At 45.5% G+C, this 18,741-nt stretch overlaps 1 protein-coding gene across 1 annotated transcript; it reads left to right on the top strand.

Moving 5' to 3' along the window:
* Nucleotides 1–23: 23 nt before the first annotated feature.
* On the top strand, nt 24–16,842 carry atg2a (autophagy related 2A). Its single transcript, XM_037261107.1, has 42 exons — nt 24–591; nt 1,214–1,376; nt 1,730–1,879; nt 1,966–2,068; nt 3,175–3,319; nt 4,080–4,286; nt 4,431–4,530; nt 4,687–4,851; nt 4,971–5,113; nt 5,610–5,688; nt 6,075–6,324; nt 6,507–6,648; nt 6,731–6,829; nt 7,018–7,173; nt 7,250–7,523; nt 7,623–7,695; nt 7,855–8,029; nt 8,115–8,257; nt 8,434–8,555; nt 8,729–8,889; nt 8,973–9,105; nt 9,343–9,527; nt 9,613–9,693; nt 9,838–9,944; nt 10,092–10,184; nt 10,271–10,341; nt 10,811–10,887; nt 11,051–11,221; nt 11,292–11,418; nt 11,498–11,718; nt 11,996–12,225; nt 12,397–12,532; nt 12,837–13,058; nt 13,144–13,245; nt 13,540–13,624; nt 13,710–13,863; nt 13,946–14,015; nt 14,103–14,185; nt 14,396–14,517; nt 14,615–14,769; nt 15,055–15,213; nt 15,507–16,842. Exons 1-42 carry the CDS (start codon nt 421–423, stop codon nt 15,741–15,743), a joined length of 6,042 nt encoding a protein of 2,013 aa, XP_037117002.1. The 5' UTR covers nt 24–420; the 3' UTR covers nt 15,744–16,842.
* Nucleotides 16,843–18,741: the final 1,899 nt, after the last annotated feature.

Genomic DNA, 18,741 nt, shown 5'->3' on the forward strand with positions numbered 1-18,741 from the left:
TCACGATGACGCAGGCATCTTCGCCATACCGTCAGTTGGCGTATGATAACAATAAACAACCCCCTGAAAGAAGAGAAAGACACTAGCCACCAGGACCTTTCGCTCCATTGCGACCCAAAACGCGTCGAAAACATGAGCCAACAAGGTGACGGACTGACGACCTAGCGAGCGAGTCGTAGTCTCGGGGGAAGTCTCGTAACTCACAAAGGATATCTTTTTTTCCCCCCTCGAGTTTTTATGTCGCGCCAGGGAGAAGTGTAGTTACAGTTTTCCCTGCCATAGCCCCCCGCAGCTAGCTGCGACTCATTCCTGCTTCTGCTTCCTCTCGCGTTCGCCTGTTATGCAGTTTCCCGAGGACTGCGGTCGTACTCGATCTCCGCCGCCACTTCTCGCTCCCTCTCCCCCGTTCTCGTTGGGCCCATGTCTCACTGGCTCTTCCCCTGGTCGGGCTCCATCAAGAAGCGGGCCTGTCGGTATCTCCTCCAGCACTACCTCGGCCACTTTTTGCAGGAGCGCCTGAGCTTGGAGCAACTGGGCTTGGACCTGTACAATGGCAGCGGGGTCATCAAAGAGATCAACCTCGACGTGTGGGTGAGTTTTTCGGAAAGGTGACCAGCCAACACGGTTTGCTGCGTGAGTGTGTGTGTGTGTGTGTGTGTGTGTGTGTGTGTGTGTGTGTGTGTGTGTGTGTGTGTGTGTGTGTGTTTTCACTCACTCTGACTCTGGCTGTTTCGCAACGCCACCGCCGGTGTTCAACAACAACAATCTCGTCAACGTCATGCTCTGGCAGTACAGCTCGCATTTCTTGGAGCAAACACACTTGAAAAACTCTCTTCTCTTGTTTTCTGCCTCTCTTGTCTGTCTAGTTAGATTGATTTCTACACAACGTGGCAACGCGAAAGTTGTACACGTGCTTATTTAGAGTAGGATCACCTTTTGTTTCCAGGGTGTGTAGAAAGATACCCACGTTCTTCTATTATCTATCAGTCCATTTAGTACCTGTCTAGTTGGACTTCATACTTGTCATCAGTCTTACAGGTGTATCAGTCACTCATGTTGTCAATTATTTTTCCACACTAAAACAAACATTGAAAAATTCCTAACCAGCATTTTCTCTTGCCAGTCACCCTTTATTTTTAGGGAAATGATGAGCCAACGTGTTTTTCCATTTGTGTGTGTCACCTGATCTGTCACATGCTTGTCACCACTTCAGGCTGTCAATGAGCTTCTGGAGAACCTGGGTGCTCCACTGGAGATAGTGGATGGCTTTGTGAGCAGCATCACGGTGACCATCCCCTGGCAAGCTCTGCTCACAGACCACTGCACCTTGGAAGTGTCCGGCCTCCAGATAACATGCAGACCCAAGTACAGAATCGGTGAGTCGGCTAAGCAGACTTATTATGCACACTGAGTGATGCAACCGAACAACAATTTAACACCGAAAGTGGCAATTATTTAATACACAACTAGAAACATCACCCTTGTCATGACATTGCATGCCGGCTATGCAAAACAACACATATCTCAATTGACATGGTGGGGGCATTGAGGAATAAAATAAAAAACGTAATACTTTAAAAATGCATGGACATTTTTCAGTTGAAAAAATATTGCGCAGTCATCCCAACAAATTGAACCAAAGTGTGATTTTTTTAAATTTTATATATGTATGGCTCTTCTGATTGTGCAGGTGTACCTAATGTTGTGTCATGGTGGCGTTTGTACACAGGTGGCGGCTGGGACTCGCAAAGCTGGTCATCCAGCATGACCTCCAGTATGCAGCTGGCCCAGGAGTGCCTGAAGGACCCCCCGGAGACGTCCGAAGAGCCGCCGGCCCCGCTTGAGGGGCTGGAGATGTTTGCACAAACCATAGAGACGGGTGAGTTTCAAGTGTGGAAGCTTTAACGCCAGCCCACATCTTCGCACACGGCACTGCTCATCTTGTTTGTTTGCGTGTGCGCGCAGTCCTTCGTCGTATTAAAGTGACGCTCCTGGACACCATCGTACGCATTGAGCACCAGCCCCTGGATCTGGAAACAGGCATTGCCTTAGAGGTGCACATCAAACGGTAAACTGCTCTTGTGTGTTGTTTGATGGATTCCCAGATTTCTTCTTTCTGTCAGCAATGGTGAAGATGGCTGACCAAGGAAATATCTGGGAAAGATGTTGGGATGTCTGGGCGAAATCATGTGATTCTACTGCCTCATAGCAACTTGTCCATTCAGTTCAAGTAACAAAGTACACAGAGGCAGCTCGATTAATAGAATATTATTTTCGAAGTTAATTTCCAAATGTCAAATAGTATAGAAGTCAATTTCACTACACATAGTGAAATATGTCATTGTTTTATTTTGCATAATTCTGATGAATATCCTGTAGCATTCAGCTAACAAAAACGAGTGATGTGAAAATGAGGCGTCATATTTGCTTCATGAACCAGTTGTACTTTTTTGGACTCCTCTAGATGACACTGTTGGTTTAAAGCGAGGGGTTTAAGAAATGGCAAGGTATCAGCCCCTATGTTGAACAGAGTGCCTTCTCGAGGGCTCAATAAACAACATGAAGTGTCTTGAAGCTTCATATTCACTAACGAACCTCGAAATGTATTTGCTCAGTAAAGGGAAACGGTAAACACAATCGGAATATGGCACACAAATTCAAATGCGGAATAGTCAAAACAATCAAGGTTTCTGCCCGCTCAACAAGTTTATCTTTTATTTTTTATGTATTATGTATATGTTTATGGCTGCCACTTGTTTGCTCCTCATCTCCGCCCGTGTGTCTGGTAAAACATTTATCAGTCCTTCCTGAGAGAAATAATATTTGCACTGTGCTAAGGTTGTGAGGTGAGAAAGTGTTCAAAGGTGGAATGTCGCCATAGGGTATGGATTTGCTATGGTTATAGTACCCCTTTTGACTGTTAAATTTTACTATTACCCTGGATGATTCCACACTTTGTTAGTTTAGCATTCTTGTGTTTGGACTGAAAGCGTCTTGTTGTGTTTTTTAATATCTAAAATTGTGCGAATGTGAATGTTTTTTATTTGAACAACCACTTCTTTGATTCTGTTGAGCCTCTTTTGTAGTTATGGCAATTTGACAAAGTCCTTCAGGCTCTCTTTGTGAATACAGCATTCATTAGAGCGTTGTGGTGTTCTCAATGATCTTCTCCAGGTTGGAGTACTTTGACGAGGCGGTGCGCGACCCATCCAACCAGACTGCCGTGCCTGTTGACATCCACCAGCCACCCGCCTTCCTGCAAAAGATCCTCCAGTTGAGTGCCGTTCAGCTCCTCTACGACTGCATTGGCACGGAGCAGGTAACAGAGACTGTGCAGCTGTCCCTAGATACAAGGTTATGACTGACACGCATTGAAGGAAATTGCTGGGTAGCACAAGAATATGTAGTCGCACGGCACAATGAGGCACGCTCGTTTACTGCCATGATTAAGGGGTTTCATTGGATTGTGTTGCGTTCGTGACCTAAAACTCAGGACTGGCTGGAGCCCCTAAGCAAACATGGGAAAAGCAACATTTTTTGTGCGTGACAAATCTCATAATTTATTTGGGGGTCTGGGATGGACAGATGCCCTATTCATTTATTCGTTCGTTCGTTCATTCATGTCATTTCACTGCTCTGGGTGAGTTAAAATAACTATATACAATTTGGAAAAAAGCTGTAGAATAACTAGTTTTTAAAATTATCAAATGTACTATATATATTTTTTTTTTATTGGCAGGTTGCTATTTTTCCCCCAATTTAAAAAAAAAAGGATTTTTGCGGTGTCAGTTGTTCAGATTTCTATTGTTTTTCCCCTCATATAAATATTTAACTATAATTACAATTTTGCATTCCAGTGCCATTGGAACACAACGTAGAACAGCAGAACATATCAAGTGCTTTAAGTGTTTGCTTTAAAACGTTACAAAGGGTTGTGCAAGCCAATTCTTGATTTATTTCTCATTACATAATTGTTAAAAAGTACGTTAGTTATTGGTTTTACTTTATTACTGAGACAAACAAATAAGACAACCCTGGCAGAACAATCTTTCACCAAATGCTGTTTGTTTCTCCTCAAGGAAGTTCCTGAGGAGAAAAAGACGGAGTCAGCCACTTGCAGTGAGGGAGAGAAGGAGCAGGAGGAAAATGACGATGATGAGCAAGTTGAAGAAAAAGGGAAGCCTCTGACGCTTTCCCCATCTCAGCCCTTGCTTATAGGCAGCTGCTCAGGTTTCATCGAGACCACAATCAAGATTAAGCAGAACGACATGTTGCCTGGACCAAAGGTGTGTGTGTGTTTTTACATTTAAATTTCACCCGGGAGTGGCAAGAAAACAGCTTGAAGCAAGCAATTGGCTTCTTGTTTCCCCCCACACACAATTTTTCTGCCAAACCTTTGCTTGGTGTGACATTTGTTTGCTTGTGTCCAGTTTGAGTTGGATGGGAAGGTGGGCTGTGTCCACATGCTGCTGTCTCCAGCTCAGATAACTCACCTGACTGACCTGCTGGCAGCTCTTTGCATAGAAACAGGTATGGGCTTCATCTCACTATTCCACAGGCTGGATTTACTTTACAATTTTTTTGGAGGCTGTTTCTGTGTTTAAACTGACGCAAGACATGCAACAACCTGCATGTGCGGATGCCCAAAATGCATGCATTCCATTTGGCGTGTTCGCTTCCCTTTAGAGTCCGAGACCAAACTGGGTGGCGTGCGCAACCGCCCGCTAGACTCGGACGACCTGCGTCTGATCGAAGAAGACCTCAGCAAGCAGTTGGGCTCCAGTCCCAGAGAGACGGACTGGGATGCAGAGTGCGACCTGGAGCCCTATGTCACCACTCTGGAAAATGGAGGTACGGGATATTGACAGCAAACGCTCACGTACCGTACACGTACACCCCCCCCCCCCCCCAATTAATCGCACTCATAAATTAAAAGGCCTCGTGATGTTTTAAGCTGTGTGTCTTTGCAGAAATGTTCTATTCTATGGGTCCCGCGGGGATGAGCAGCAGTGTGACGTCGATGCGCTCTGGCAGCGAGTTGTCAGACAGTGATATGGACTCTTCCACGCACAGTCTGGCGAGCCTCTCTCAACCTGGAGCGCTGGCTGCACAGGTACACATCATGTGGGGGGTTGAGCGCTAAAATGCTATACCACTATGATACTGATGGTCTTAAAGACCCGATATCCGCCTAACCTGATGTTCAAATTACAGCACAAATATGGTTTCTGCGTATGTACAGTATCTTGTGGCTAACCCTTTCCAAATGTTTTGCACTTTCAAACTCGAGTTTGTAGGGAATTGACATCGGCAAATTGGATTTTGTTAAAAAATATTTCAAGTAGTGTACTCCACAATATTGTACCCTAAGTGCTTGGCAGTACAAGTCTGTCAGTTTCAGTATCTGTTTTTTAAAGGTACAGTATTTGTACCAGTTTGAAAAAAACAAGACCCAACCCTTGTCGTATGCGTTTTTGTTAGTGGTTCTCGCATAGTGTAATTGTTGACAAAGAGAAGACCTTTGTTCGGGATTTAGATTCAACACAGAATGCCCATTTCTATTCATAATTGTGTTGATATTAAAGTCTTTTTTTTTTCTCCCCTTCTAGGGCCTCATGAGCTGTCCCAGGCGTTACCCAGTAGCAGGTTGTCTCTCCAGTCTACCACAAGGAAGTCATCGAATCAGAGGTAACGTCAAGTTACAGTTAGAAGAGGCAAAGTAGTCACACTCTATTGAAGTAGACGTACACATCCTTTGTTAAAAAAAGAAAGAATCTGGAAAAAGCAGAATTTCTCTAGAATTGCTGACTGGATTTGTTTTTTGTCATTTGTAGAGGTTTATTAAAGTACAGATCTGGCTTGTTATGACAAAGTAAAGGGTTGCAAGTGTGAATATGTCAGTTAAAATACTATATGGAATTAAAGCAAAATGATGTCCCAAACAAATATTCAGACTAAGCTACCAAGTTACAGTTAGAATTGTATGTTGTTACTTCCATCTCACCGAGTGTAATGTGTTCCATTTTTTTCCCCCTGCATAACATGACGTGCCCTCCATTCAAACCACCATGTAGGTCGTTCTCAAAGTAGCAATGCTGAGCAGCTGAAGCCCGACGCCTTGCTTCGTCTGACTTTGGGCGGACTCACTCTAACCATGCTGCAGGACGACCCGCCCTCCAAGCCGGACAACGCCCTTTCATTGGCTCAGATGTCCCAGGTTTTCTTCCAAGAGCTTGCCTCCTTTAAGGACAGCATGTTCGGCGAGAGAGACTTTCACCACCTAAGAAGCGGGTTCGCCAAAGCCTGCCCTCACTCGCACGTCAGGTAGAAAAACATGAACGCATCAGTTCACCTACCACGGCCCTAAATATCTCGCACATTCTTGTGCATCGTTTCTACTTATAGAGCGGCATAGTAGCAATTGTTTTATTTTTTTGTTTGTTATGAAGTATGATGTATTAGTATTCAGGCGATTGCTGTGGTCTGAACTCTCTGTCTCCCCTCAGAGTGACGGGGGCAGCGGTGCAGGTTTCCTGTGAGATGCGAAGCGGGAGACGCCACAGTCGAGCGGTGACCTCCGACGTCTCCTTCAGCAGACTAGAAATGTTGGAGTGTCTCTGGGAGAACAACAAGCCTCAGTACAGTGAGGTAATTCAATTCTCTCAATAGAATTGCAATTTTATGGCAATGCTAAAACTGTAACAGACATCTCTTTTTTTTTTTTTTTTAGTTGCTCCAATTCCAGAAAGCCAGCATGTTCACTGTGGGAGTCGCAGCCAGACCGTGTGCCCAGCTGCACTACAGCCTCACTGAGAAACACCTGAGGAAGGTATTCAGACACACACTCAGCCACGAGTGCAGTTATTTTCAACTGCTGTGCCATGAGAAATCTATTCAGCAAAAAAACTAAATGTGACATTTTTTTAAAAAATGTAGGCCTTGGGACACATGGCATTATAGTACATGTTAAGCAACATAGTACATGTTACAGCATGGTAATCTGCTAAATAATCACAGGGTAAACAGCGGGTGGTTCGGTGTGACAGCGTGGCACGAGTGGAGCTGGAAGATCTCAGCACCGAGTTGGACCTGGACATCATCAGTCGACTGGGGAATCTGAACAATGCCTTCCGTCGCTGTCCTGCGGAGCCAGCTGGACCCGATAACCTCCAGGTGGGATCTGACCCACGTCCATTCCCTGTGTGTGACCAAAATGCCTCGGTGGCTTCATTGTGTGGTCTTCTTTCAGATGCGGAGCAGTGAGCTGTACTCCTCTTTCTCCCTCCTCGCCCCGCACGCCGTCATCAGACTTCGTTTCCCCATTCCGGACCTGCGCCCCCTCTCTGAGCGCCAGCCCATGAGCCAGAGGGCGGTGAGGGAGGAGACACTGGTGTTGGAGCTGACCGAGCTGGAGCTCAGGCACCAGGAAGCGCCGGACCTCCAGAGCGGGCAGCCCAACCAGGGTCAGCTTTCGGCCCCCTGCCTCACTCAGCTGCTGGAAGCCTCCTTTACAGACCTTCATGGTGAGAGCACGCGTGATTAATTCATGTAGGTTAATTCATCAGTTACGTAACACACATTGCACTTACTGGCCACACTTGCGTCTTTTTTTTATTAATCAGGGTCGTACGAGGGCTGGGAGGGAGGCCCCTTCCCCTGCATCAGAGTGAAGAGGAGCCATGACTCTCTGCCCAGGTGAGAGGTCACCATTATCATTTCTTTATAGAGTGAATAATGTTTTACATCAGGGGTTGTACAGACTATTCAACTTTACTTTAACAAACTGGTAATCACAAAAATGTTTCAAACGAACATTGCTTAGTCTCAATATTGCTTCAAATGTCCATCTGTTAGGCTATCCGTACGGGTGCGTGGAGGTGAAGCGCAGGGAGCGGCCGTGGGTCTGGCAGGCCTGAACCTGGGCCTCGCCCAAGACCTGGGGGCTGCCTTCTTTGAAAGCCACTGTGAGCTCAACGATAAAACAAGCTCGCCGTTCTCCTCCAACCGCACCATGTTCGAGACGGAGGAGGTGAGTCACCCCGCAACAAAGTTACCTGTGAAACATTTCGATCCAACGCAATCTCCGACTGGCCCATTCACCCCCGATTCTGTAGATGGTGATCCCTGCAGACCCCGAGGAGATGAGTCAGTTTCAGGCCCAATGTGTAGCCCAGTCTCAGTGTGCTGTGGACATTCGGTTTCCACTGGCCTACGTCCTTTTTCCCAGCAAGCAAGCGTTCCAAAGCATCTACAACAGGTAGTGTGGTTGTATCCATCATCTGCTGAAGCACGAGTTGATGATCTGAAACATTTAAATCTATGCCCAGTGGGGAAAACTACAACAAAAAAATAAAGTTTTTTTTCATGCTGCCAATGTTTTAGCATTTTGTGTTTTTTTCACTACCATCATCAAGACTGAACGTCTTTGCACAGGATTAACAATGATCTGCTGATGTGGGAGCCGCCTCCCCCCACCCCATCCTCAGCCCACAGCCCCATGCCCAGTCACCAACAGCACGACGAGTTCCAACTCTGCAAGTCGGCCTTTCGACTTGGTGAGTTATTTCTGAAAGTTTTCACACACTGAAACGTGCGAAAATTCTCACCCGAGTCTAATTTAGTACTTCAATGTAGTCGTAAGCAGGCTCACAGTCCTGCCAGACTTAAAAGTCTGTCTCATTTGTAATGACAAATACGTGCATTCTCCTTTCTCCTCCTGGTGCTAAAGACTCCGACTCAGAAGAAGATGAGCCTCAGTTCTATTTGGCCAGTGAACCATCAGGAAGGAGAAAGTTAGCGCTCCAGCATAATCCGAACCACAACCTCAGCCTCCTCTCGCTCACTGTCAACATTGGCAAAGGTCGCCTCCAAGCCAGGACAGACAAGAAGGCAAGTCGGGTGGTTGAAAAGCTTTATCACAGGAAATAACCTACTTCACTAAATGTCACATTCAATTGGTGAAATGAACACAGGAGGACCAGAGTCATGGAGAAATTGTGCTCGACCTGGAAGGAGGGAAGATGTTCAGTGTAGCGCAGCACCAGAATGACCCCAATCTCAGTTTCTTGTGTTTGGAGAGTCAACGAGTTGAGCTCTACCATAAAGGTGTGCACACGTTTATCACATCATTACAAATGATGATAATAACTTCAAGGCTCTAAAACCGAGACCCTTTCCAAGGATCCCCTGATAATCCTAACATCTGTCCAACATGACCACCATATGTACCAAAAACGCAATAGGAAGTCAAAAGTTCACACCAGCTCACCTGCAGTCCGAATGACAAAATGGATTCCCTCTGAATTATGCGTTCAAGAAAAATTCCTCTTTTCTTTTTTGTAGCTGTCGTGAAAGACACGGCTATTCCGCTACGGATAGAAATGCCCAACTTCATTTCCCCAAAGTACTTGCACCCAACCATCTACCCCACTGAGGTGGGAGTCAGCAGCGTGAGCGGCCGGGAGGCGGAGCCACAGATGTTGTCCACGGCCATCAAAATCACTCTGGACCCGCTGAGGAAGGTCAAGGTATGTCCTCTCGGCGCACGGTAAATATCATTATTTACCTGTCTGATTGCTGAAATTAAATGGACGTCGCTTCGTCTCCTGCTAGGAATTCCTTGTTGCCCTTCGACTTCAGGGCGCCACCATGCGGCATTACGTGGCGCAGACCAATCACAGTTGGCATGAGCAGGTAACCCCAGTTGAATTGGACCATTTGAACCAGAGCTATGGATACAATAATTCCCCGCTAGACAGCAATCACCTATATTCTGAAATGTTTTCTTGATAAGTGTGTAGAAAGGCTATTTTTTATTTTAAAACTATTTTGTTCCAGTTGGTTGACTTTCTGGATGTCATTGATGACCCGATTTTGGGATACACTGCACCCGCTGTCATTACCGTCCTCCACACGCATCTGGCTACATGTGCAGTTGACTACAGGTAATCACTGTGACTTTTTCTTGGGCTCAAATACTCGATGGGTATCCGAATGTATCCCCATGATGAAAACTCTTTAGGAATTGTACACTTGGACCTGCAGTTTAACACCAATCTCTGCTTAAATTCTTTCAACACTCTGTTCGCTAGGCCACTCTATTTGCCTCTACGGATGTTGCTCACAGCAGAGTCCTTCTCCCTGTCCAGTAATATCATTGTAGACACAGCCACCTTTCACCTCAGGTAAAACACGCCCTCTGTTGTCTGAACTTGGCATTGCCGTCCAAACTAGCTTTGAAGTTTTTTGTTGTTTTTTTCACCTCGCTTAGATTCATCTTGGATGACTCCGCCCTCTACCTCTCTGACAAATGTGATAGCGATGTAGTGGACCTGAGGAAGGGTGCGTCACACAATGTAGAACATTCACAGTGCATATGAAAAGTTTATTTTTTAAGCCTAATTGCAAGATGGAATTTCAAGAATCCCTCAAAATTCAACACATCCCTCCCCATAGTCACCACATTGAAAGCATGCTTTTGAATCTGTTGCAGATGTGTTAAAAATAATGATAACATAAAAGAAATCGCATGCCCATGTACTTGGTGTTAGTTTTGTTTTGTTTTATGTGTTTGCACAAAAACAAAATATCTGACGTCCTAATGAGGAGTTGCGTGTAAAATTCACAAAATGTGGGAAAATGAAGTGCTGTGGATACTTTCTGGATATCCATATTGCCAGCCACAACATTAGGTGTACTTGGATCCAAACAAGAGAGCATTTTTGAAAATTAGCAACATCCTTTATTAAAGACCGTTGACATTGAAGCCAATATTTTATTTAGATTTTTTTCGTTTGTTTGTGTCACACAGACTATATTTGTGTTTTGGACATGGACCTGCTAGAGCTTGCCATCACGACGTGGAAAGGCAGCGACACGGGCAAGCTGGTGAGCGCCTCTTAACTGCAGACATTTGTCCCCCCCCCCCCCACATATCACATTATTCAGTGGTCTATTAACAGTAATTAAGTGGTTCTCATTTTCAAAAATGTGCTTATCTACGCATGGTGAATTCTAAAGTCTTCCTCCCCCAATATCCACTCTTTTCCAGGCCCAACCTTTGTTTGAGCTGCGATGTTCCAACAATGTAGTTCATGTCCACGCGTGTGCCGATTCGTGCGCCGCCCTGGTCAACATACTGCAGTACCTCGTCTCCCAGGGTGACCTGCATCCACCGCCCCGACACACCTCCCCTACGGAAATAGCCGGCCAGAAACTACCGGTAAGGCTCGGTTGTTTAGATGACAACAGAAGATCTGAAGGAAATTTATGAGATGTTTTTTTGTCTTTAGCTTTCTGAGAGCCCCGCGTCTGTGCTGCCATGCCCTGCTGCTGAAACCGCTGAGATTAACCAGTGTGATCTGACTGATGCCTTAATAGACACCGACAAGAGCCACCAAGAAGAGAGAATAGATCCAGGTTCTGCAGAAATATTTGGATGTCACTTTTCAGCATACGAATGCCGATGGAACCCCGGAATTGTGTGTCTGTTGTTCAGGCTCGCCCTCCATGCCGAGAGGATCGCCCGTCTCCGTCTACTTGTTCCCTGGCGAGGGCTCCAGACATGATCTCTCTGTGCTGGAGGAGGAGGAGGAGCTCGACATTCAGGTCACCACGGCAACCGAGGCGCAGGCTGATATGATGGAAGACGAAAGTTCGGAGGGTTCCACTGACAACGATGACTTCTGCATCCTGGAGGCTCCTGGCATGGGCATTGCTGTGAGTCTCTGAGACAATGATGTATTCAAATTTTACATATGACCTCAAATATGACCTATTATGACACATTTCCACAAAGCACTACAATTAGTTGTCACACACAAAAGCTTTGTCAAAAGTTGCCAAATTATGCCATTTTGTCACATTTCAAAAATCTCTAAATAAAAAAAGTAACAAAAACAAGACAAGTTTGCATGTACAGCACCATTCATATACATAGTGAATCCTGAGTGCTTTATAGATTCACAGCAGAGATGTCATTGGTGTCATCCTGTAGCCTAGAGACGGCGAACCCGTGGTGACGGTGTTGGTCGAGGGTCCCATCCACGTGAAGGACAGCCACTTCTCCAGGCCGCGAGGAAGCTCCGACCTGCTTCGCGCTCCCAGCCGCTTCCCCGTACCACAAAGCCGGGTGGTGCTGCGGGAGATCTCTGTGGTGTGGCATCTCTATGGCGGCAAAGACTTTGGTTCCAAGCTCTCGTCTATACACAGCCAGCATGGAAATAGGTAAGATAGGTCGGTAGATAGTGTCGTGGAAATGTAATTTTTTCTATGAGTGAAACTCATCCAATCAATTGATGAGATAGTTGGTAGAATAGGCAATTCTAAAAATATTCAACAGAAGATACCCTATTTAAATCATCAGATTAATTTTTATTACGATCCTTCTTTCACTAGGGGTCGATCCGTCTCGTCTGGTGCCCGAAGCTCGCCATCTCGCTCCGCGGGTTCTTCTCGTCCCCAGAACTCGTGGCGGTGGGCTGGAGGTAGCGGCCGTCAGCATGGACTCCTCATGGAGATCCAACTCACCAAGGTGAGTATTGCACATCCAAATGTTTTATGGACCATTGTGGAGATTTGCCTGGGATACCATTAAATGTTAGTAAGGGAAATAATGTGTCAGTATGTGGCAACGTAGTATCGGAATCAAGATGTGGATATAAATTCCAACTGCAGCACAAATGCATCCCCCCAAAAAGCTGTGATGTTGCAGAAAAGTATAAGCATAATACACTATACCCACAAATGGATAAAAAATCCAATATTGGGATAGTTATACCTGAAATGTAAATTTTGCCTAAGTAACTTGACATGCAGTTCTCGTTTCCGGTTCCCAGGTGTCCTTCCAGCATGAGTCCTACCCGCTGCCGGTTGCCGGACAAGACGGTGAGACCTCTGCGTCCGTTGGGGTCAGTCCGGGAGGGGAGCAGCCCATCTCCAGGCAGGTTTTCATCGTCCAGGAGCTCGAGGTTCGCGACCGCCTGGCTTCCTCGCAAATCAACAAATTCCTTTACCTCTACACGAGCGAGAGCATGCCCCGAAGAGCCCATTCCAACATGGTGAGTTGCGAGAACATTTGTCATGCCCTCTCGAATGTCTCCACCAAGATGGCATCTCAATATTTTTTTCTTTAACTTGGATTAGTTGACCATAAAGGCCCTGCAAGTTTGTCCCGAGTCTGGTCTTGGCGGTCCAGAGTGTTGCCTCCGAGTCAGCCTGCTGCCACTCAGACTTAACATTGACCAGGTAACGCAACAGGGAAGCTAGTTTCTGTCCAGACAGTTTCCCCAGTATTACATTTGGGGAAATGTTCATTTTAGCTTTAGGAAGCAATGGAGTTCAAATCTGGTTTCTGTTTGTTTTTCTCACTGTTGAATTTTGATTGAGTTCTATATCATTACATTCGCTCAGATACCAGAAATGGCAAAACAGCACATCATTTCTATGACATTAGCAGTGAATTCAAAGGCCACACTTTTGGTTCCACCTCTAATGATGGCAAATGTTGCGCTTTATTTTCTTTGTCCATCTGCTGTCCAGGATGCATTGTTCTTCTTGAAGGACTTTTTCAGCAATTTAGCTTGTTCTGTGAACCCCTACCACCCTGTGGATCCCGCATCTGAAGGTATACTCCATCCAGCGAGTGCACAAGACAAGTGTTTGTTGTCACAATAAATGGTGTCTTATGCTTGTGTTACTTGTCCTTCCAGTGAGAGCGGATGCCTCCCAGAAAGCGTCCGAAGAAGTGGAGACAGGCGGCGCTTTGGGATTGGATCTCACGTCTTCAGTAGAAACTACTCACAGCGAGCAGAGCTCCTCCTCAGTCGGCTCTACCTCCTCCTCCGAGCAGCCGATCTACTTTCGGTATTGCCAAGCGCAGCTTTGATTTCAGCCTGAATTTGACCATTGTCATCGTAACGCTGCTTCTCGCTCGTCTGTCTCCCAGCGAGTTTCGTTTCACCTCCGAAGTGCCTATCTGGCTGGACTATCAGGGCAAACACGTGGTCATCGAACAGGTTCTTCCCATACACAGTTTCAATTTTTCAGCTGACCGTCCCAAGTATTGTATTAATTGTCACAGTAACCCTGCTCTGCTTTCACAGGGAACCTTTGCCGGGATTCTGATTGGTCTGGCTCAGTTGAATTGTTCCGAGCTGAAGCTGAAGAGGCTCTGCTGTCGACACGGGTATATTTTGATTGCTAACGTTTTTGTGAGACATAATTGGAATGGTCATGCTGTTCAGTGACGTGTGTTTTTTTTTTTATATAAGAGTGAAAGCGGAAACCACTTTTTTGTTTGTGAATTGGGCTTTAATCAAGTTGTTTCAAGAACACATAAATGATTAGAATGTAAATATTTCCTATGGCCTCAATTACCGTGCCCTCTCTCATCCAGCCTGCTGGGTGTTGACAAAGTGATCCAGTACGCTGTCAGTGAATGGCTGGCGGACATCAGGAAGAATCAGCTGCCGGGCATTCTTGGAGGCGTCGGCCCCATGCACTCGGTTGTCCAGTTGTGTGAGTACACCTTTTCGGAATGAGATGTTTCCATCACATATTAAATTGTGTATATGTCATCTCGAGTGTATGAATTCATTGTTGACTTTTTCTTCAGTCCACGGGGTGAGAGATCTCTTCTGGCTGCCCATTGAGCAATACAGGAAAGACGGGCGGATTATCCGAGGTCTCCAGAGAGGGGCCGCCTCCTTTGGCACATCCACAGCGTCGGCGGCATTGGAACTCAGCAACAGGCTGGTTCAGGCCATTCAGGTATTTTAGCAGCACATGCATCCCGGGTATACTTGGGACTGGTCACCAGCCAATCACAGGGCACATTAAGGCTCAAGCTTCGACCTGGGAGGACCTCTCGACGGCAAGGCAGACGTGCTAATCACTCTTAACACAAACTGTCAACATTATAGTTTATCACAAGGCAAGTTAACCCCATGGGCAAACCACATATCACGGCCACAATTTCACATACGTTTCCACTGCCTGCGGGATCAATAAAATTCAGTCATTTGAAGTCTGCTGCCGCACGCTCCAATTTTGCAGGCCACCGCCGAAACGGTGTACGACATCCTGTCCCCGACGCCTCCCTTGAACCGCTACGCCGTCACAGAGGGACGGGCCCCTTCCAGTCGGCCGCGCCGCCCAGCCCAACCCGCTGACCTCCGAGAGGGCGTCGCCAAGGCGTATGACACTGTCAGAGAGGTGAGTAGGACAATTGGACAGTTTACCATGATGTTACGCATGGCAAACGACTGAGCTTTTCCTTGATGGCACTATTAGTCACAAACATTTGAATGTCAGGGCAGACTGATTGAGACCTTTTTGGTTAAATCGGGCGGCGTAACCCCAACACAAGTTTTTGTTGTCATAGCAATTCAGTCGCTGACTTTTTATGCCACCCAGAAGCACACTGAGAACGAGTCGTTGCAAATATTTTGAAATTCGTCATTAGTAGTTTTGTTCTTATACAAACATATGCTTGATTCCCTCTCCAGGGAGTGATTGACACAGCTCAGACCCTTTGCGATGTAGCATCCCGTGGGCACGAACAGAAAGGTCTTCCCGGCGCGGTGGGCGGCGTCTTGCGGCAGATCCCGCCCACCGTGGTGCGCCCGCTCATAGTGGCCTCAGAAGCCACTTCTAATCTGCTTGGCGGCATGCGTAATCAGATCAAACCGGATGCAAGGAAGGAGGACTTCTTGAAGTGGCGCACAGAGGACTGCCAAGAGTGACGGCCTTTGTGTGTGCGTGCCTGCGTGCGTGCGTGCGTGCGTACGTGTGTGTGAGATCAGTGAGTGAAAGCAGGGTTCAAATGTGAGTTTTTTTTGCATTTGTGACTAAAAACAAAACAAAACAAACAACCAAAAAAAAAACAACGCAATGACTAACACCTACTGTGACGCCTAATGTTGTGTATGTGGGTTACATTGGTTGACATATGCAGCAGGAACTGTGAGTTTCACCTCCCCTCAGTATTACGGCTCATGGTTACCTTCTCTTCACTGTTTGGTTTAGCGCGCAAACATATCGTCATATTGATCCTGCCCTTGGTTTTCTAGTTCAGTGGCATTTCAGACAGTCGCCCAGTTCCAAAGTGCACAGGAAAGAGATTTGGGAGACAAAACTCATGAGATACTACTATATGTCGCCTCCACATTTTGTTGTTATTCCGACATGTGCCATAAGTGAGCGGCATACTCTTGTTTTAATGACACAAGCTTGTGTTGCCTTGTTCAATTCTGCACCCTAGCAAACTGAAAAGCTCATCTTTAATTTGCCTGACTGAATGAACACTTGAAGCCTCTAAAATCTTGTTGCAAACTTCATGAAAATGAAGTCAAATCGCTAATTGACTTGCTCAGTTGTGATGTCATCTTGTGGTTCTTCCACCTCCATCACACTTCCTTTTTCATAGATTTGGAGACAAAGGTTGGTTAGGATCTTTGTCTACACTCCTTTTTTTTTTTTAGTTTTTCCATCTTGTGTTTTTTATGATTCCATTTAATTAAGTATGTTTTATTAATTTTCAAACTGAACAATGATGGGATGTCAATGTAGACTGAGGATATGGAGTTTGTGGTTCTAAAAAAAAAATAAAATTTGCATTTTTATTTTTTGTTATAGTGTACCTATGAGCGTGGGTGTGTGTGCATGGAGAACGTGTGACAGAGTGGGTATCGATGTGTGCACCTGATGCATGTCTGTGAGGGTGGTTAGCTTGTAATGAGAGTATGCTTGTAATTGCTATTTACTACGTATATCATTAGCAGTATGAATGACCTGTACAGTACAAAACAATGATATATAAAAAATAAAAACAACTTGTTTAAATATGTTATATTCTCTCTCATCAATGTTCTGATGCCATACCTTTGAGGTGAAATTATTTTTTTTCCCAAATTTGTCGACAATATTTGAGAGAAATGCCTTGTGTGTGCAGGATGCTAAGTTCAGTCATTGAAACATGGGAAGACAAATAAGAACACACCCTGGCAGCCATAGACATCTATGAAACGTCTGGTCTCGTAAAAACCTAATTTAGACGTCTAAAATTGGTTACGGTATAGACCAGGGTTTGGCAACCCAAAATGTTCAAAGAGCCATATTGGCCCAAAAATACAAAAAAACATACCTGTCTGGAGCCGCAAAAATCTAAAAGCCTTTTGTAATGCAACATAGACTGTCAATACATAAGTTGTATGCCTACTATTAAAATAATTTAAAGAAAAATAGTGGTGTCAATTTGATCATTTCTTCTTGTGGCCCATTAGGGTTCACGTACCTGGATAGCAGCGCTGTCTGTTCGATATCGGTCACGTCACACGATTCATCCATCACAGGCAATTGAGAAAGCTGGAGCTGAATTGATGTCCTTGATTTGCTGATCGGTGATATTGTTTGTGCGGAGAGGCATGTCTTTAATTTTCTGAATGATCTCGGTTTTGTTTTTGAAGTCCGAAAATAGGCACTTTGATATTTTAATGAATGAATCCTTCATGTACTCGGAGAATGGTTTTCCACGTTTTATTATCTCCTGGGCTGCAACAAAACTTGCAGCAGTAGTAGAGTTTGGAGATGCAATCCACTTTTTGGAACTGTTTTTTTTCGGTCCTCAAATTTCTCCACCAGCACTGCAATTGCACCTTTCCTCTCAGTTGCAACTGGGTGATCGGCAACAAATTTAGCATGCTTTAGCTGAAAAGGTCGCTCCAAATTCCTTTTCTTGTCATTTGACAACTTCCATCCATCCATCCATTTTCTGAACCGCTTAGTCCCCACGGGGGTCGCGGGTGTGCTGGAGCCTATCCCAGCCGTCATTGGGCAGTAGGCGGGGGACACCCTGAACCGGTTGCCAGCCAATCGCAGGGCACACAGAGACAAACAACCATTTGCACTCGCACTCACACCTAGGGACAATTTGGAGTCTCCAATCGGCCTATCAAGCATGTTTTTGGGACGTGGGAGGAAACCGGAGTGCCCGGAGAAAACCCACGCGGGCCCGGGGAGAACATGCAAACTCCACACAGGGAGGGCCGGAGGTGGAATCGAACCCGCACCCTCCGAACTGTGAGGCGGACGTGCTACCCAGCGCGCCACCGAGCCGCCTCATTTGACAACTTCTCATTGCAAATCAAATATGCAGGCAATGCTTCAGCATTGGCAATGAAAGGAAAGAGTTCAGTCCATTCTTTCTTAAAGCCTCTGCTCTTATCTTTCTCTTTTTGCCTTTTGAATCCATGGCCCATCACTCACACACCTGTTTGGTCACAACTCACCTGTGCTGTGTCGCAGGCTATGACGCAATTTTGCTATTTGGCGTCATTCTTAAAATCGGTATTTTTAATATATTTACAACTTCATACATTTTTACAGCATAAGAATGGTTGAGTGATGATTACCATCTAAAAACCCAATTTAAAAGACCACCACCACCAACAACAACAAAAAACGTTTTCACGCATTTTTGCAAAAACTCCAGGGAGCCGCTAGGGGGTTGCTAAAGAGCTGCGGGTTGCCGATCCCTGGTATGGACCTAAAATAGATGTCTAAATTAAAAACATGAAATATGATCATATTTCGAAATTTTAAAGTCTGAACCAGCAGTAAGTTGTATAAATAATGTACAGAAGTTGTTTGGGTTTAACAAGCATATTGATCCGTACATGTGAATTGGTTATTTCTGTAACCTGATATAGACGTCTATTTTAGGTTATTTTATAGACGTCTATA

The sequence above is a fragment of the Syngnathus acus genome, chromosome 10, assembly GCF_901709675.1.
Source record: "Syngnathus acus chromosome 10, fSynAcu1.2, whole genome shotgun sequence".
Taxonomy (NCBI): Eukaryota; Metazoa; Chordata; class Actinopteri; order Syngnathiformes; family Syngnathidae; genus Syngnathus; species Syngnathus acus.